At 48.1% G+C, this 20,189-nt stretch overlaps 1 protein-coding gene across 8 annotated transcripts in view; it reads left to right on the forward strand.

Annotated features, from left to right (window-relative positions):
- Positions 1–20,189, forward strand: part of HHAT (hedgehog acyltransferase) — a 305,572-nt gene that overhangs the window by 43,248 nt on the left and 242,135 nt on the right. For all 8 annotated transcript variants that reach the window (XM_008268452.4, XM_008268451.4, XM_051821308.2 and 5 more), the window contains one exon: positions 8,662–8,775. In XM_008268452.4, coding sequence (XP_008266674.2) covers positions 8,662–8,775 — 114 coding nt within the window. The remainder of the gene's footprint in view (positions 1–8,661; positions 8,776–20,189) is intronic.

Genomic DNA, 20,189 nt, shown 5'->3' on the forward strand with positions numbered 1-20,189 from the left:
AAAGCGCTTCCAATCATTGCTCAATGAATCATTAGCTCGAGTTCATCCAGAGAGCGGTGTCTCTTCTGTGCAGAATTCTGGCAAAATTCGTCTGCTTTTGTATCTCTTGTCTGGAGATTTATAGGCCGTTCAGGTGAGCTTGTTGCCTTGGGACATCCAGGGAAATGGTTACGATTTCTAGAATCTTTTAAAGGTTGTCTCTGACAGGTAACTCTTATTCCATGTAATTAGGAATTAGATTTAGTCTCAAAGTAAGTAAGATGCAAATAATGCTATTGAGGAAACATGTAAAAATGTCAAGTGTCTCTGTGTTTTGCTTTTGCAACCTGCTACATAGGAGGGAAGGGAGCTTTCTCAGGGTATGCTCTATGGAGAGAGGCACGATGGGTAAGGTTTGTCTTTTTTTTTTTTAAGATTATTTACTTGAGAGGTAGAGATGCAGAGAGAGGGAGAGACAGAGGTCTTCCACCCGCTGGTTCACTCCCCAGATAGCCGGAGCTGCGCCTACCTGAAGCCAGGAGCCTCTTCCAGGTCTCCCACGTGGATGCAGGAGCCCAGGGTCTTGGGCCATCTTCTACTGCTTTCCCAGGCCATAGCAGAGAGCTAATGGGAAGAGGAACAGCTGGGACACAAACCAGTGCCCATATGGGATTCCGGTGCTGCAGGCAGAGGCTTAGCCCACCACACCACAGTGCTGGCCCCAAGGTTTGTCATATTCTACTTGGCTTTGCAGTGCAAAACTAAGTGCCTTTGTGAACGTGTTAGGACATCGACTCGGTGCCATGATTGGTCTGGTGCTGCTGCTCATTGCAGCGACCTGGCTGGCGCTTTCCTCTGCGTTTGCCTCCTTTGAATAGACGCATCTGAGCTCCTCAAAATGAGCTAGGGTCACGCTGCTTCCATGGTGAAGCTGGAGCTGGATTCCAACCAGAAGAAGCATTTGTTCCGTGGTAGGTTAGTCCAAGTTCCACTGCAGACACCAGCATCCACTCCAGACACTTTAAAAAGAATTATTGCTGGGGCTTGGATATTTCAGAACAATTGAAAGCTTGGAGAAGCAGGCAGTAAGGTCCTAGGTTCACTCCTAGAGCCACTTCCCCAAACCACTGCTAATGCAAAGCCCCATGCTTGAGAACCTGGTGTTAACGCTGCATGAGCAAACCCTGCCAGAGCAGGCAGCTACTGCTCCCCTGGGCTCTCTGGACCCTGGGTCTCCACCACGGCTGCTGCAGAACAACCAAAGGACTTGCTCATCCTATAGGAGTCGCACAGCCCACAGGTTGTGTGCTGTTACTCCCACGGTCATAGCATCGCAGTGGGTGCCTGGCACAGTGGTTGAGATACTCCTTGGGACACCTGTGTCCCCTGTCGGAATGCCTGCGTCCAGTTGCTACCTACTTTGCTGCTGATCCAGACTCCTGGTAATGCATAGTCTGAGGGGCACCAATGATGGCTCAAGTACTTGGGTTCCTGCCACCCACGTAGGGGACAAGTTCTAGCTTCCTGGCTTCAGCCTGGCCCAACCCTGGCTGTTGCAGGCATTGGGGGAGTGAACCAGTGTATGGAAGATCTCTCTCTCTCCCTCTGTCTCTGTCTTTTACATAAAATGAAAGTACCTTTTAAAGATTACAAAAAGCCCCAGCATTTTGTATTTGTTTGTCAGTAGCAAAGCAGCAGGTATGCCGGCTGCAGGGGATTCTGGGATATGTGGTTTTGCATCTTCTAAGCTCTGATGAATAGGATGTCACACTGGAAGGGGCATGGCAGGGTGTGGATTGAGCCCACGTGCAGGATCTGCCATACACAGCAGGCATTCTCTTTGGAGGAGAGTGTTAAGATGGTTGCATTCCCCTGGCATTTAGATGTGGCAGCTTTTGAAAATGCTGACATTCCCTTTTGTAAATATTCTTTTTACTTTTTTATTTGGGAAGGCAGGGCGGTGGGAGGAGATGGGTGTTGTATTCCATAGTTTGTTGTCCAAATGCCTGCAACAGCTGGGGTTGGGCCAAGCTGAAGCCAGGAGCCCAGAACTTGGTTGGGTCTCTGACATGGCTGGCAGGGAGTTGAACACTTGGGCTGCCTCCCAGAGTGCACATTCGCAGGAAGCTGGATCGGAAGTGGAGGGGAGACTGAATCACAGGCACTGAGACCTGTGGCCAACTGTGGTCCAAAATTGATGTGGAAAATTCCAGAAATAACTTTTGAACTGTGAGCTGTTGTGAGTAGCATCACAAAATCTTTTGCTGTTCTGTTCTATCCAGCTGGATCTATTGTATCCACACTGTGTATGCTACCCTCCTGTTAATGTTAGTTGCTGAGCAGCTGTCTCAGTTGTCTGATCAGCTGGTGCAATACTGCAGTGCTGGTGTTTATGTTGCCCTCGTGTTGTGGCCTCAACAGTGCCTGTGGCACTTGCCTTCCTTCATGTCATTAGACAGCAGACCACCTCATGGGGTCCCTGTCGGAAGGCTGAGTGTAGCACAAGACACTTTGAGACCATAGTCACATAACTTTGTTATAGATCTATTTATTTATTTATTTATTTATTTTTTGACAGGCAGAGTTAGTGAAAGAGACAGAGAGAAAGGTCTTCCTTTTCCATTGGTTCACCCCCCAAATGGCTGTTATGGCTGGTGCTGCAATCCAAAGCCAGGAGCCAGGTACTTCCTCCCTGTCTCCCATGCGGGTGCAGGGCCCAAGCACTTGGGCCATCCTCCACTGCCCTCCTGGGCCACAGCAGAGAGCTGGCCTGGAAGAAGAGCAACCGGGACATAATCCAGTGCCCCAACTTGGACTAGAACCCAGGGTACTGGTGCCACAGGCGGAGGATTAGCCTAGTGAGCCGCGGCGCCGGCCTCTATTTATTGTTAATGTCTTACTTTGCCTAATGAAGAACTTGGACTGTATCATAACTGTGTACACATAAGAGGAAGCACTATATTCAGGATCTGGTTCTATCTGGTTTCAGGCATGGACTGGGGGGGGTCTTGGAATGGAGCCCCAGTGGACAAGTTTCCTACAGGTCCTGTGTGTGTGTGTAGGGGGGCGGTCTGCGGAAGACCTCGCCCTCCTGAAATCTGCGTTGTGTTCTCCGTGTAAAGGTACTCAAGGCAGGTGCCCCGTCCTGGGCTTCCTGCATCTCTTCCCAGAAAACTGTGCTTGTGCCAGGTCCTTCAAGATGACCTGACACAGGCAGCCACCCTTCTTCGCTCACGGAGGGAGGGTGCCTACGTTCCCACCTGCACCTGTGCTATCCCTTCCAATGAGTCCTGCTGTCCTACTAATAACTGGACCCACTGTAGAGTCAGTCAACTTTTTCAACAAACTTTATTGGAAAATTAAAAAATACTTTGTCTTGGACTGTGTGGAAGAGATCTCCCACCCATCCTCTGGTTCACTCCCCAAGTGCCTACAATGCCTGTGGCTGGGCTGGGGCTGAAGCCACGAGCTGAGAACTCAGTGCAGGTGTCTTGTGTGGACAGGGCAAGGTTAGGCAGAGCTGAATAAGACTGAGACCATTTCTCTGGGCCGCTCGGGAAAAAAATAAAGACTGTTAGGTGGGGGGCATGACATGGTTGGGTATGGTCTTAAATCATTACTTTGGAGGCAAGTATAGTGGTGCAGTGGTAGACACCTCCTGGTGCCTGCTTCCCACACCAAAGTGCCTGGACATGAGTCCTGCTAGTGTGCGCCCTGGAAGGCAGCAGGTGACTCAAGTATTTGGGTCTTTGCTATGCATGTCTGGGGGGGATGGGTGGGTCCTGATTGAGGCCCTGGCTTGGAGTATTTTGAAAATGAACCAGCAGATGGGAACTTTCTACTACTTACATAAATTAATCAAAAAATTAAAAATGCTACCTGGGTGTGGTATACAGGGGACGGAATGGAAAGATTAAGTCTTGGTGGGTAGGGGGAGAGTTCCCAGGAGCCAAGCAGGCTCAGGACAAGGAGAAAAATGACTGGCAGTCACTGCAGCTTTTCCTGGATAACGAATGCTGGGAGATGTGCTGCTCGCTCCCTGGACTCTGTGCGGCCTGCCCAGGAACCTGCTTCATTGTGAGAGCTCCGAGTTGACGGCACGTCCCTCGCAAATGCCGTCTATCGGTGTGGGGAGCAGCGCTTCTGCCCTGGCGGGGGGCTGCAGGGCGGGGAGGGGGCCTGCGGAGAAGCACTGGCGGGGGCTTGGTGCAGCTGCTGTGTTGGGGTGGGGGTTCTCTGCTTCCCGACTGCGTCTTGGTGGCTGCCTTGGCATTTGGTGTGTTCAGAACAGTTCAGTCTGTTGGTCTGGTTTATTGGCTGTACGTTTGTGTTTTTAGCTGGAAAGAGGCTCTTGGCCTGCAGCCCCACCCAAGGTGAGAGCTTCAGAATCTGGGCAGGTTCAAGGGCAACGAAGGGAGGAAAGGGGCACGCAGCAGTGAGCCGCTAGCCCATGCCCTTGTCGCCAGGAGGACTTCACCTTCACCTGTTCACCTTGGTCTAGTGAGGGTGCCGGGGGGAGGTAGCCTCTCTGTTCACGGGTGCTGTCAGGACTCAGCCATGGGTGGGTGACCAGCCCTCTCTCAGTATTTTTCTTTTAGCCTAGAAAATCACTTTTTTGGCCATTCTCTGAAAGGAATCTTGGACGTGGTGCTAGTTCAGCCTTTCGTCTGACAAACAAGGAGACTCGGATCCAGAGTTAAGGGATTTGTCCAAGTTTAAACAGGAGCAGAAACATGAGCAGCAGTCGGCTCCCTCCCTGCTCGCCCTGTTTGAAAGGCTTGTGGGTGGTGGCCAGCTGTGGCCCAGGTGTTCACTGGGTCAAGGCTCTTGGTCTCAGGGAACTTATCATTGTCCCGTTAAAGAGAAATTACATGAATACCCTACAGCGAAGGTGGCATGATAAGTATGTCTGTTCTAGAGCTGAGATGTGGGTGATGGAGAAGGGGGTGCGTTGGGGAGCAAGGGTCAGGAAGGCGTCATCTTTGAGCTGTCATTGGTTTGTGCACTTACTTTGAGCCTGCCACGGGGCTGCTTTGTTGTTGTGGGGTATTGATGAGTCTAGGTGGTGTGTGTGTGTGTGTGTAGAGGGGTTGGCACAAGTAGGAACTTCTTACGTAAAGATTTCTTTCTAGGGGCCAGTGCTACGGCACAGCAGATGATTTCCTGTTTGTTTTTGTTTTTCTTTGAAGTGTGTGACATGCTTGGGTTTGAAACCTGTGCTGCTTTATAGCTTTGGGCAAAGCAATTTTTTTTTTTCTGATCTCTGGGTAACTAATCTTTCATGGAGTCAACAAACAAAACTGGACTATTTTATTCCAACTGCATGGCATTCTAGAAAAGGTAAAACTTAAAGGTAGGAACAAGTCAGTGGTTGGCAGAGGGAAAGAGGTGGGATGGGCGGGGGGGGGGGGAGCAGGTGGAACTCTGGATGGTTTGGGATGGTAGGACTGCTCTGCCTGGTACAGATAAGCTTCCCCAGTCATTGACAGGGTGTGCAGCAGCCTTGATGTTTCAGATCAGGGAGGCTGAACTGGTGAAGTCCATGCAGGTATTCTAGAATCCCCCAAATTCAGAGCTGAGTCACTGCTGGTGCTAAGCGTTTCAGACAGGGGCTGCTTAACCTGCGTCCTAAGGTGAGCACCTGCCATTGTGTGTTTGTCCAAAGACAGCAGCGAGTGTGCACCTTCCTGTAAGCTGTGGGCCTTGGGTGACAGGGCCGTGTCTGTGTGTGTTCGTCATTCACAGCAATGGACGTGTCTGGTGGGCGGTGGTGCCAAAGCGGGAGCAGAGCAGGTGTGGCATTGGAAGTGAACTTGGGCACTGTCCGTCCTTTGCGCTCCATTCTCTGAATGTAAAACTCTTCTAGGTGAATCTGTTAATTAAATGACCAAAACCCACCTGAAGCATTGGTGTGAGGTTGTGGTGAGTGCAGGCCACGCCCAGAAGGACGATCTGTGACCAGACGAGTGGAGGGGCAGATGTCGGTCACACCCTGGGTGCGGGTGACTGCACAGTGACGGCCCCGCCTTGCAGTCCAGGTGAGGCATGTGTGGGGTGGCACTGGGCATCGTCCCACGAGACGTGGCTCCTTAAGGGTGAGGGATTCTGCTGTCTTTGCCCGCAGTGTCTGGAGTGGGAGTCTGCATTTACGAACACCAGGCCCAGAGCTTTGCCACTGTTAGGAAGAGGAAAAGCAGTGTTTCCACAGGAAGTTGGAGTTAGTATTTGAGAGATCCTGGTCTGCTGTGTCCTTCAGGGTTCTCTGCGTTGCCTGGTTACAGATTAAAAACCGCAGAATAAACAGCCATGCTTGTTCTCTCAGAAGTCGAACCCTAGGTGCTGAGAGCACACAGTGGTGTGCAGGGTGGTGATGGCTGTGTGGATGCCTCCTGCGGGTCACTGTAGTGCGTGTGATGGCTTTGCAAATTCACAGGAAATGCATATTATGGACACATCTTGCTTGGGGCTTGGGTCTTTTTTTTTTTAATTGGCATCAAAAGAAACTTAGGTTTTAATTCTGTTTTTCTTTTATTTTTTTTTTTCTTGACAAGCAGAGTTAGTGGGAAAAAGACAAGAGAGAAAAGTCTTCCTTCCATTTGCTTACCCCCCAAATGGCTGCTATGGGCAGCACGCTCTGCTGATCTGAAGGCAGGAGCCAGGTGCTTCCTCCTGGTCTCCCATGCAGGTGCAGAGCCCAAGCACTTGGGCCATCCTCCACTGCCCTCCCGGGCCACAGCAGAGAGCTGGACTGGAAGAGGGGCAACCGGGACAGAATCCGGCACCTCAACCGGGACTAGAACCTGGTGAACCGGCGCTGCAGGCAGATGATTAGCCTAGTGAGCTGCGGTGCCAACCATTAATTCTGTTTAGCTACGTTCCTTTTTGTCTGCTTGGGAATGGCTGAGCTGTTAAGGAGTCTGGTTTCTGAACCTTCAGCTATAGGGAGGGGTAATTAGCTATGTAGATCTCTGCTACTCCAATGTGGTCCCTAGGGCAGCGGCAGTGCACATCACCTAGGAGCTTGTTAGAAATACAGAATTCTGGGGCCGGCATTGTGGTGCCATGGTTTCAGCAGCGCCAATGATGCTGGTATCCTGTGAGCACCAGTGTGAGGCCTGGCTGCTCCACTTCTGATCCAGCTCTCTACTGATGCACCTGGCAAAGCAGCAGCAGATGGCCCAAGTGCTTGGGTTCCTGTCGTTCACGTAGGAGATCAGGATGGAGTTCCAGACTTCTGGCTTTGGCATGGCCCAGCCGCAGGTGTTGTAGCCATTTGGGGAGAGAACCAGCAGATAGAAGATCTCTCTGACTCTAACTCTGCCTTTCCAATCAATACATCTTTAGTAGTAAAATGACTACAAAATCCTGGAATGGGTTGTGGTTCTGTGGGTTGGGCTGCTGATCGGGACACCTGCAATCCCATATTGGAGTGCCTGGTTTTGGCGTGGGCTAGCCCCGGCTGTTGTGGCGTTTAGGGGGCAAACCAGTGGGTGAAAGATGGATCTCTTTGGCAACTCCATCACTCTGCCATTGAAATAAATTTAAAAAGTGTTCAGTCTTGACTTTCAGCATCTTTTAACCTGTATTCTTATTTAAAAAGTGGTGGTTTTACCAGCATGACCTCGTCACGTGACCTGTGAACTTGTTTATCATTCGTTTAATTGACTCTCCGCTGATTGGTGAACGGGAGGGGCTTGGTCTCTAGGTGTCCACATGTCTGCTTCAGCAGGGATCTCCACCTGCTCCTGCCAGGGAGCTTCCCAGATAGGGAACCTGGAACAGACAGGGGCACAGCGCTTAGGGAAGGAAGGCATGCTGTTCACTTCAAGTTCAGATGCAATTGGTGAATGTTTCTATCACATTATCTTGTTGACTGTAAATGACAGCAAGATTGAACGTGACTGAACTAATGCTATTTTATTAGTGTGAAATCAGCTAGGTGTCCAAACTGGGACAGCCTCAGTTCACAGCCTGACTTGTACTCGCTGTGTGGCCTTGAGTAAATGAATTAGATTCCGTGAGTCTCTGTTCCATCTTTTACAGAATGGAGATGGTATGTTTCTACCCCAGATAAGATCCTGGGGATCAGCATTAGCAAAAGCACCAAGTGGGGCCGGCGCTGTGGCGCAGTGGGTTAATCCTCTGCCTGCAGCACCGGCATCCCATATGGGCGCCGGTTCTAGCCCCAACTATTCTTCTAATCCAGCTCTCTGCTGTGGCCTGGGAAAGCAGTGGAAAATGGCCTGAGTGCTTGGGCCCCTGCACCCTCATGGGAGACCATGAAGAAACACCTGGCTCCTGGCTTTGGATTGGCACAGCTCTGGCTGTTGGGGCCATCTGGGCAGTGAACCTGTGGAAGGAAGATCTTCCTCTCTCTCTCTCCCTCTCACTGTCTGTAACTCTCTCTCTCAAATAAATAAAATCTTAAAAAAAACCACTGAATTATTTCAGAAAGTGCAAGGTGCATTTGGGGAGTGGTGGTGAGACCAGCCAAGCTGGAGGGAGAATACAGAATGGGTGGGGGATATCAGAAAGGGGAAGAGTAGGAGTGGGTGGATGCTCTTATATGGAGTTTGGGTTCATGTTGGTCTTCTTCCTGGTTATATTTTTAACTGGGATTTGTGTTCTGATTCATACGAGCCCCAACATTCCTCTGACACGTGCCTCTCCTGCCTTATTTAGGACCCAACAGACTTTGAGTGGAGCTTCTGGATGGAATGGGGGAAGAGGAGGCTGGCGTGGCTCCTGCTTGGCCACATGGTGGTATCTCAGATGGCCACACTGCTGGCGAAGAAGGTACGCTCGATCACAGGGGTCGTTTCCTTTTAAGCCTCTCTATGGGGGAAGCATCCTGACCTAGCGGATGGGGATCAGCCCTGGGATCCTGGGAAAGATGACTAAACGTTGTGAATAATCAATGTGACATTCAAGATGAGCTTCCTCATTCTCATCCTGCATTTGCTTCCTCCAAGTTATTTAGAGCAAAAGTAACTTCAAATGGTGTTCTTTGAGAATTCCTAATGATCTTGTAAAGACTTGTGTGCTTTTGAGTGTCTGTGTGACTAGTTCAGAAGACAGTGATTTCTTTAAGAAGCTGGAATAATTTTGATGACAGGTAGCGTATGCACCTGTGGCTGTGGTAGATCAGAATTAGTTCCAGTAGTGTTTCACTCTTGTCTGGACCTGGATTTAGGACTAAGGCATTTTGTAGAGTAGATACTTGAACAGTGCTTTCACAGGAGGTAGAATTGCAACGTCCGTGGGGCCTGAGATGCTGCCAGGAGGACCTTGCTGACATCCAGACCTGGCTCTGCCCGCTGTCCTCTCTCAGGGGCTTCTTGCTCTCAATGCCTAGTGTGGGCACAGCGAATTTGAATTTGGAAATCTGCCAAATAAAAATAAAGAACAACCAAGAACGGACTTGGAATCAACCGGGAAAAATGCTTGATTTCCGGAGGTTCATGGAGGTGACTCTACAGAGGTAGAATCCCCTGGGAGGGAGAGACCAGAGCGAGAGCTCAGAACATGGGGTGAATTTTTTTTCCAACTCTTTCCTGAAAATTGGTACTTTGTGGGCGGCTTCTCATTCTGGAAGATGGGAAAGCCTAACAGCACAATAACTCCCTTTGAATATGAATTGATGACATTTTTGTACCCAGTGGTTGCTTCTGTCTTGTAAAATAGCAAAACCCAAATTACTAAGTGCTGTCAGGTCTGACTAGTGTTCAAATTTTATAAAACTTTCTGAGTGGACCTAGCATAATGTTCCTCAGCTGGTAGCTACCTCAGCCCCAGGTAATAATTTCTTTTCTAACATAATTTTCTGTTTAGTTTTTCTCAAGACCTCAAAATTCCTAGGAATTTAACATTTTTAATTTATACAGATTTTTCATCTGTCCATAGGTAAAAATGTCTTTCTCTCCCAAGTGTCAGTTTTCCCATATATAAAATGAGTCACATAATAACTTATTTTAACTTCTCAGCGGGACAGATGAAGTACTTGGAGGAAGGCTTGTAGCAAGATGTATGGCCAAGGACCTCCTGGAGATCTGGGTGTTGCACTATTCGTGTTTGGTCCTTGGCTGTGCCATTGATTGGCTTTCTAACCTTAGGAAGGCTTTTCAACATTGAATCTTGATTTATAATCTATGAAATAGGACTTATCAGCTACTATTTTTTTCACTGAAATGATGAGCTTTAGTTGTGAGAAATTTCACCCATTAGAAATAAAGATAAAACATGGAAAAACAGTGACCAAGAGAAAGCGTAAAAGAAATGGTTAATAGAGCCAGCGCCGTGGCTCAATAGGCTAATCCTCCACCTTGCGGCGCCGGCACACCGGGTTCTAGTCCCGGTCGGGGCGCCGGATTCTGTCCCGGTTGCCCCTCTTCCAGGCCAGCTCTCTGCTATGGCCAGGGAGTGCAGTGGAGGATGGCCCAGGTGCTTGGGCCCTGCACCCCATGGGAGACCAGGAAAAGCACCTGGCTCCTGGCTCCTGCCATCGGATCAGCGCGGTGCGCCCGCTGCAGCGGCGGCCATTGGAGGGTGAACCAACGGTAAAGGAAGACCTTTCTCTCTCTGTCTCTCTCTCACTGTCCACTCTGCCTGTCAAAAAAAAAAAAAAAAAAAAAAAAAAAAGAAATGGTTAATAGTAATTCAAATAAATCAATCAGTCATCACAATCAATATAAATTCTCAAAAAAAAACCAAAAAAACAAAAAAAACAAAACCAAAGGTTGTCCGACCAGATTCAAAATAAGTAGGAATAATGGAAGATAAAGCACAAAGCAGAATCCAGAGATGCGCCTCTTAGCTAGATGCACTTAAAGCAGGAGACAGGATTTGAGAGTGAGAGGTGGGGCAGGAGAGTCCAGGCAAACCTGACCCCCTCCTTCCGACAAAATATAAGACACCGGGCGATTTTATTACCAGCTGCCGAAGAGCACTCCTACTGACAAGCAGAGCTGTTTAATAAGAATGTTTATTTCTCAGAAGATATTAGGATTCTAAATTTGCTTCAAGATACATATACAGTGAAAAGTAGTCAGAACGATGAAGCTGATATATAAATCTGATTGTAGCGAGAGACTTTAATATAACTCCATCAATAACTGATACATCATGGAGAGGAACACTCAATAAGGAACAGTGTCAGTAGTGAGTATAATGTAAAGAATTTATCTTCATGCAGTATAAAGAAATGTGTTGCATTCAATAACTGGTGAACCTGTATTCTGTGTAAGAATACAAAGAACATTTATATAGATTGACACATTCTGAACCATAAGTTACTTTTGAACAAATTTCAGAAGGTTTATGATATATAAGCATTTTTTCTGATCTCAGTGCAATTAAGTTGGAAAGCAGTAACGAGATGGCCTGAAAATTCTGATGCATCTAAAAGTACAGAAAGAAAGCATACTTCTAAATAACTCAGAGGTCAAACAAAAAAACTTCCTAGAAATTTAAAAATGCTTATAAATAGAAAAAGCAAATAAAAACATGTAGGAAGTGGCTTGAGTGCAACTTAACTAGAAACAATAACCCTGCATATTCATATAAAATGAACAAAGGGAGTAATTAATGAGCTTAGCATACAGCATAAGCTAGAACAGGGAAAAAGTGAAGGAAAGAGCAGAAGTTAGTGAGATAATCAATGGCAAGAATGAGTAGAGAAAAATCACAAATGTTATGAATGGACAAGTAGACATAACTATAGACATTACAGGGCTAAAATATCCCAGAGGATATTATACACAACTATGTGGTTATAGTTTTAAAAACTTTGGCAAAGCAACCAAATTTTTAGAAAAGATAATAAGTCTCATGAAGAGATAAAGACTGAATCGTAGAAAATAGTTAAAAATCTAGAGAACAACTATACTAGTCTAATATATAAATTCTGCCAAAAACATGCAAAAATTTTGAATCAATCCTAGGCTTTCTCAGAAAAAAGAATCAATGTTCTCCAATTCATTTAATGAAGATAGCATAAAATTCACACCAAAATCAGGACATTATGATTATTACAAAGACATAATTAAGATATTGTTACACAGAATATAGCAAATCATTACACATAGATAGCACTTTGACTCATGACAATGCTGGCCTTTCAGATTTGGGTGAGAAAGATGAAATATTCAATCAACAATGCTGATAAAATTATTTAGCCATATTAAAAAGAAATACCTGATATCATAATTTTCAAAGTATAATTTTAGAAACCATGATACAGGAGAATATCTCTTGATGTTGGAGTAGAGATAGAATTTTTTAAAATATTTATTCGAGGCCGGCGCTGTGGCTCACTAGGCTAATCCTCCACCTTGCGGCGCCGGCACACCGGGTTCTAGTCCCAGCGGAGCGCCGGATTCTGTCCCGGTTGCCCCTCTTCCAGGCCAGCTCTCTGCTGTGGCCAGGGAGTGCAGTGGAGGATGGCCCAAGTACTTGGGCCCTGCACCCTATGGGAGACCAGGATAAGCACCTGGCTCCTGCCATTGGATCAGCGCGGTGCGCCGGTGGCGGCGGCCATTGGAGGGTGAACCAATGGCAAAGGAAGACCTTTCTCTCTGTCTGTCTCTCACTGTCCACTCTGCCTCTCAAAAAAAAAAAGAAAGAAAAAAGAAAATATTTATTTGAAAGGCAGAGTTAAAGAGAGGGAGAGACACACAGAGGAGTCTTCCATCTGCTGGTTCACTCTCCAAATTGCCATAACGGCTGGGCTAGGCCAAGCCAAAGCACCAGGCTTCTGGGTCTCCCTCGTGGGTGCAAAGGCCCAAGCACCTGGCTGTCTTCGGCTGCTTTCCCAGGTGCATTAGCAGGGAGCTACGGTACCACGCTGCCTGGAGCAAGTTTCCTTACACAATATACAGAAAGTACAAATTACAAAAGAAAGTGGTACATTTATCCACATTAAAATTAAAAACTCATGTTCACCCAAAGATACAACAAAGTGAAAAGACAAGACACTGAAGTTATTTGCAAGCTGACAAATGATGAGTACACGGAACTTATTCGGAACTGTCGCAGGAAAACGACTAATCGCTCAACATGGTGCAAAATACGAGGAGGCGCTTGCCGAAGAGGAAACACACATGACCAAAATACCGTGTAGAAAATGTTCAACTTTGGTAGTCATCAAGCAAGTGCATCTTAAAGTTACAGTAAGACATGAGGTCATACTTTCTAGTCTGGCAAAAACAAAACAAAAGTTCCATGACGCTATTCTCGAATTGGCCACCTGAACTCTCACAGTGTAAAACTACACTGGTACGGCTGCTTTGTAGCACGTGACCTGCTAAAGCCCCAGAGGTACCCACCCCATAGCTTCCAGTGCTAATCCTGACCCAATCCCTGGAGGATCTCTTCTGCCAACCGGGACACCAGCCAAGGCATTCATTGCAGTGATGTTTGTAATAACGGAGAGCCAGAAGCAACCCACCTGTCCATGATGGGGAAATGGAAAAGCAGTAGTGAATTTATTTCATGAAATATACTGAATTACAGCATAATTGTGAACTTGGATGAATTTCAGGTTCAAGACATTGAGCTAGGAGAACGAGTTCTATTTCAGATGTGATTCCATGGGTAGAAAGCTCAAGTGTGCGAGGGAAATAAGTGTGGCACCTATTAAGTGGTTAAGCCACTGCTTAGATTGCCTGTATTCCATATCCGATTCCTGGCTTCTCCACTTTGCTCATCCTGCTTCCTGCTGATGCACCTGGGAGGCAGCAGATGGCTCAGGTGCTCCCAGCCATGGGGAGACCTGCATGGAATGTCAAGCTTCTGACTTCAGCCTGGTCCAACCCTGGCTGTTGTGGACACTGGGAGAGTGACCATCAGATGGGAGATTGCTCTCTTGTTTTTTTCCTCACTGTCACTCAGCCTTTCAAATAAATCTGAAACACCCCCTGATTGTCTCTCTGAAGCTGATGGTAATATGTGCAGGTGCTATTTCATTATTTATACCCATCAAACTTTTTTTTTAAAGATTTGTTTGAGAGGCAGACAGAAGGAGAGAGATCTTCCCTTGACTGGTTCACTCCGCAAATGGCTGCAATGACTGAAGACGAGCCAACCTGAAGCCAGGAGCTTCTTCTAGGTCTCTCATGTGGGTGCAGGGGCCCAAGCACTTGGGTCATCCTCCACTGTTTCCCAGGCATGTTAGCAGGGAGCTGGATTGGGAGTGGAACAGCCAGAACTCGAACTGCCGCCCATATGGGATGTGAGCACTGCAGGTAGAAGCTTAGCTTTCTATGCCATAGCGTGTCCCCAACCCTTCAAGCTTTATAAATATTCCTTTCTGTGTTTGATAGTTGATATATATGTATATATACATAATTTTTTTTTACTTGTGAGGCAGAGAATACTCTTCCGTCTGCTGGTTTATTTCCCAAATGGCCACAATAGTCTGACCAGGAGCTCCATGCTGGTCTCCAACATGGGCAGCAGGCATCCGAGCACTTGGGCCATCTGCTGCTGCCTTCCCAGGCACACTAGTCGGAAGGTGGATTAGAAGTGGGGCAGCCAGGACTTGAACCAGCACTCTGATACGGGATGCTGGCATCTCGAGCGGTGGCCCAGCCTGCTGCATCACAGTTGCAGCCCCAGCGGTTGATAGACTTCTTACTAAAGAGGGGAAGAGAACGAAGTGATGGACAGGAGGAAACCTGGGGCTGCCCTGGGCGCGCTGTTTCCCTCCTCTTCGCTCTGTGCCCTGAGCATTGGGACCAGCGTGACCCTGTCTGGTGGTCTCCCTTGCCTTGCCCTCTTGTCCTTGTTCCTTATGATTTGATTTCTAAATTTGTATTTTTTTAAGTCCCCCCCCCCCCCCCACTCACTGGAACATTTAGATATTCCCTAGTTGTCCCTGGCCCTCTGTGAAATTTTAATTCTGCAGTTAGGTTTGTGTGCTGTGTGCATGTCTGAAAGGTAGGATTGCCTTGCTCCCTCCCCCAGCAGCCCATCACCCCCACTGGTCCCCCTGGAGGAAGTAGGGCCCCCCAGAGCAGGCATGATCAACAGCCTCTTCCTGACAGGGTGTTCCCTCACCTCCGGCTTCCCCTTGCACCTGCCACCCGCCGAGATCGACCTCTCTCAAGGTACTGGTTCTCTGTGTTTGATGTGCATGTGCCTTTGCATCCGGGCTGCTCCTCTCTGAGCAGGCAGTATGCAGACATGAGCACGTGGGTGAACCCCTGCTTCCCACGGTCACGCTGGGTAGCCTCAAGGAGGTGGCTTGTGAGCCGGGGCATGGAGAAAGGGGAGTTCACCCACTCCAGCTTCTTGTTTCCTGCCCACGGGGACAGGTGGGCCACTCGCTCCACACAGCCTACCTTACCCAGTGCTGGGAGGCGGTTTCTTTGAATTTTTCTTGGAATGAGGCAGGGAGCCCTGGGCCGTCCCCTCGGTGCAGGGCTGTCACAGGTTAGGTCTGTGAGACAGCTGGTGGGCAGGGCTGTGTCTGTGGCCAGGCCCTGGCTATGCAGGAACCACAACGCTGGCCTCGTTAGCTGCAGGCTTTCCCCTGCTGCACTGGGCGTCCCAGACGGCCGGTGGTCGGCAGGCAATTGTTTTGTGGTCCTTTTTGAGGGCTGTGCTTGTCTGGCATTCCTTGCCCTTTGGGGCGCAGCCCAGGCTGGAGCAGTTCTTGCCACTAAACCTGTGAGCCCTGCAGGCTTCCTGTCTCCCTGTGGTCCCTAATCTCAGCTTTTTCTCGGCCAGCCTTGCCCTGCTTCCAAGAGCGAGGCAGGTGAGTTTCAAAAGTCTGACCTTTTGTTTCTTGCGGTTTTTAAATTTTTTTTCTTTTCGCCGTGACCAGTAATAAAACTTTCCACCCGGCTTGGCCAAGGCTGGAAGCCTTTCCCCTGGTGGAGGCCCTCTCTTGGGGCTTTGGCGAGACTGGAGCGTGAGTCACTTCCCCGCGCCCCTGCTGCGGGTTTGTTATGATTGGATGGCGTGGTGGCCGCTCAGACAGCTGCCTCTTTTCTCCATTACCTGAGACGTGGTGTTCTCGGCCTAAAAATACCCCAGCGTGAACTTGCTGAGAAGGCCGGCCTGGTGTGTTGGCCAAGGGTGGGTCCTGCTGTTGGCCTCGGAGCGTGCCTCTGAGCCACATGATTTGCACTGGCCCGGCGGGGACGTGCAGGGGGCACAGCGGCTGGACAGTCCAGTCCCCTGGTGTGGAGATGATGGATGGCCCAGCTCCTGGAGGCCCAGGGGCAGCAGCGGTGGAATCTTTGCCCCCGACCAGCATCCACGCAGTTCTGTGTACGCCCCAGCCTCTCTCCTGGGAAAAGCAGGCTGAATACAGTGGTTTACTGGGATGGCTTTTCCTCTGTTTGGGGAGATTATAAGCAGAGGCTCCCAAAAGTTCATGGGAAAATGGAACTAAAAGATGCGTTTGTTTAGGTACAAACATTGTAGAATCCACGCATAGCTTTTTCATAATACGCGTTTTCATTCATTTAAGTTACTTGGGAGATGGAGCATTGCCATCCACTGAGCATTCCTCAAATGCTTGCGATGTCCAGGATGGGGGTGGACTGAAGCCAGGAGCCAGGAACTCAATCCAGGTCTCCCACATGGGTCCCAAGGATCCAGTCACTCGAGCCACTGCTGCTGCCTCCCAGCCCTGGTCAGCCTGGGTCAGGAGCCAGATCTGGGTGTCAAACCCAGGTACTCCAAAATGGGTCATCAGTCTATTGTCCATGAGGCTGCGCACCTGCCCCTCTGTGAATTTTATGGAGACCCCTGGCGTGCACAGTCATGAAATAGTTTCTGCATCAAAACAAACTTTTCATTCCATTTTCCACCAATTTTTTGAAGTATCCTCCTGTGTACATATGTGTTTCAGCAGTATCGACTCTGTAGTATGCGATACATTGTGCACAACTGTATTGATCGACTTCCTTTATCTCTCAGTGCTGCCCTGAGTGGTTCCTTGGCAGATGTACAGAGAGAATACACAGCAGAGTCTCTGGCTAATGGGAGTCCTAAGGCTTAACACTTTAGCTGTTCCCTACAGAGGTGAGCTAAGGAGGGAAGTCACTCGGGCACGTCCTATTATCACTCGGTGCCCATGGCACAGATTGAGCTGACGGAGAAGAGAAGCAGAGATGGTGCAAGAAGGGGTACCGTCCCCCAGTTTTTCCTGTGTTCTGGCTCTCCAGGAACATGACTTAAAGAATGCGAGAGGGCTTCAAAAAGTTCATGGAAACAAGGAATTAAAAGCTAATGTGTGGGGCTGGCGCTGTGGCACAGTAGGTTAATCCACTGCCTGCAGCGCCGGAATCCCATGAAGGCGCTGGTTCTAGTCCTGGCTGCTCCTCTTCCTGCCCAGCTCTCTGCTATGGTCTGGGAAAGCAGTAAAAGATGGCCCAAGTCCTTGGGCCCCTGAACCTACGTGGGAGACCGGGAAGAAGCTCCTGGCTTTGGAGCGGCACAGCTCTGGCCATGGTGGCCATCTGGGGAGTGAACCAATAGAAGGAAGACCTTTGTCTCTGTCTCTCCCTTTCACTTTCTGTAACTGTCAAATAAAATCTTTACAAAAAAAAAAAAAAGCTAACGTACATTTCCCACCAACTTTGGGAAGATCCTTCCTTTATATGGATTTCGAAACAGAGGGTGGGCCCCCTAATCTTTTCAAAGAGGTACCAATGGGCCAGCTCAGTCGCTGTGTCCCAGGTGACGTCACAGGGTGGGGGAATGGGTGGTAGGTTTTATGACAGATGTCCATGTTAATAGGTTCGTGTCTCTGGGTTGTTCACTGGGATGGACTCTCCACAACACCAGTAGAGCTCCGAGAAGCCCCCTGTGAGTGCAGAGCAGGCACTTGGCAATGTGAAATGACTCCCTGCTGTCTGCCCTGGCAGAGCAGCCTTGGTTTATAGGAGTCTTGTGGGCAACAGGGAAGTTGGAAGACTAAGTTTTCACACTAGTAGAACTGAAAGCCCAAAATATTGATACTAATTTTGTACTACTACTTGGAGATTAAGCCTGGTTAAATCCTGCGACTCATACATCCACCTGCCTCCAGACTACCCATCTGTATTCATTAAACACTTGATGTATGTTGGAGGCCATGCTAGATTTAGGGCGCCCTGCATTGTAATAGGAAGAAGATAGGATTTTAACGTGCCAGGGGAGGCTATGGAGTAGAAAGTCGTAGCCCATTTTGAGAAGTGGATTTGATGTCAATGCAGGGAGCGGCGAGGGTGGCGGGGGAAGGATGTCCACCTAATCAGTTCTGGAGCAGTGGGCACTGTGTCTCATCAGCAAGGCTGTAGATTTCCCACTTTGGCTTTCTCTTCCCTGATACAGAAATACACTTTCACTTGGATACCCAGTCTGAGGGATCTTCACACGTTCCATGACAAAAACGCACTAGGAAAAAATAACACGGATTTCAATGTTTCTGCACCAAAGTAAACTCCCATTTAATTCCATTTTGCCATGAACTTTTTGAGGTTTCCAGATACAAGACCATTGTAAATTTAGATAAGGACCATGAGTTACCTCACACGTACCAGAATGATTCAGAAAATCCCAGGAACGGCACCGTATGCTGGTAAGGTATGGATAAAGTGGATCACTCATCTCTCGCCTGGGGAGCGTACGGTGGTACAGGGACTCTGTAGCATGGGCCACTTGTTACCGAGTGGAATGTGTGCATGCACCTAGCTTGTGTGCTGTTGGACATGTACCCCAGAGAAGGGAAAGCCTACATAAAACCTGCACTTGTATGTTTCTATCAGTTTGATTTGCAGTAGCCCCATACTAAAAACAGCCTAGGTGTCCTTCAAAAGCTACATGCTTCCACAGACTGTTAGGCCTCCCTACCCCGGAAAACTACTTAGGACTGAAAAGGATCATGAGAAAGATTGGTTGCCAAAGTTAGGGATAGGAGGTGGGGGTAAAGGCATCACCTGTGATGGAACCATTCTGCCTGTATTGTGGATCCTGAACCTATACCATGTGATTAAAATGTATAGAACTGAACATAATTCATAAACACAAACGAATACAAGTAAAATTGAAATTGGAATGTGTTTAGTGAATTGTAGACATGTTAGTATCCTAACTACACTATGGTTTTGGAAGTAAGATGTTAGCATTGGGAAAAATTGGATCAAGTCTCCAGGGACCTGATTTGTTATAACTGTAGGTGAGTCTCAACTCTATCAACATGAAAAAGCATTGCATAAACATTGTACCTGATTAGAATTTAAATTTCTATATTGGAATTGCTGCAGCCCAACATTAAATAAAGGTTGGGTTTTATTTGTGCATTTGACTTGATCAGTATGATTCTTTGTGCCTTCTTAGCAAGTGATCAGTAATTCCCAATCATAAGTATCATTGAAACTCTTAATGTAAATGAATTGGGTGATTTTTGACTCTAGGCAAGCTTTAAAAACCTGAGCTTGACATAGAGTATGTCACATACATCCTAAATATTTGCATATATCTCTGTCGATCACCATGTGAACTTGGAAAAAAAATCTCAAAGCCCTTTAACCGATGGATGAGTCGGTGCTATTTTGAGATAAAGCGTGACACATGCTGTTTCTTTTGAAAAGTTAAAAAAAGCTTTGGCCTAGTTGATACCAGAGGCTTGATACTGACATTGAAGCTTTTTCAGTTAACAGATGTCTGATAAACCCGTTGGCACACTTGGAGTGGAAGTAGGTGGGGCGGGGCAGTTAGACAGCCTTTGTCCAGGAGATGGATCTTTGAAACGCTGTGCAAAGCTCAGAGCATCCATGATCTTGCTCGCCCTGTCAGGCAGGGCCGCTCTGCCGTTCCCAGACCCCTCTCTCCTGCTGCTTCCTGTTCCAGGATGGTGATTGGGGCAGGCGTGCCCAAGGGTTGCATCCACTGTGGGAACTGCCCTGCTGTGTTGGAAAACAGGGCATGGGAGGCTAACTGTGATTAGGATTTTAATATTGTTTTAAAGATGGGATTTGTATTCGACCATTTTTGTGTGTGACTATAGTGAAATATTGAGTCAGGCTACTTTATAGAGAAAAGGGTTTTTTGGTTCACGATTCTAGAGGAGCAAGGCCTAGGGACCTCATCTGGTGATGGCTTCATGCTTGCAGGGTCCTGAGGCAGTGCTGAGCGTGACACGGCATGAGGCAGGGAGTGGACGTGTGTTAGGTGTGTGTTTGAGTGGCCTCTCCCTTCTCCGACCCCTACATGGGCGC

The sequence above is a fragment of the Oryctolagus cuniculus genome, chromosome 13 (genome assembly GCF_964237555.1).
Source record: "Oryctolagus cuniculus chromosome 13, mOryCun1.1, whole genome shotgun sequence".
In the NCBI taxonomy this organism is placed as follows: domain Eukaryota; kingdom Metazoa; phylum Chordata; class Mammalia; order Lagomorpha; family Leporidae; genus Oryctolagus; species Oryctolagus cuniculus.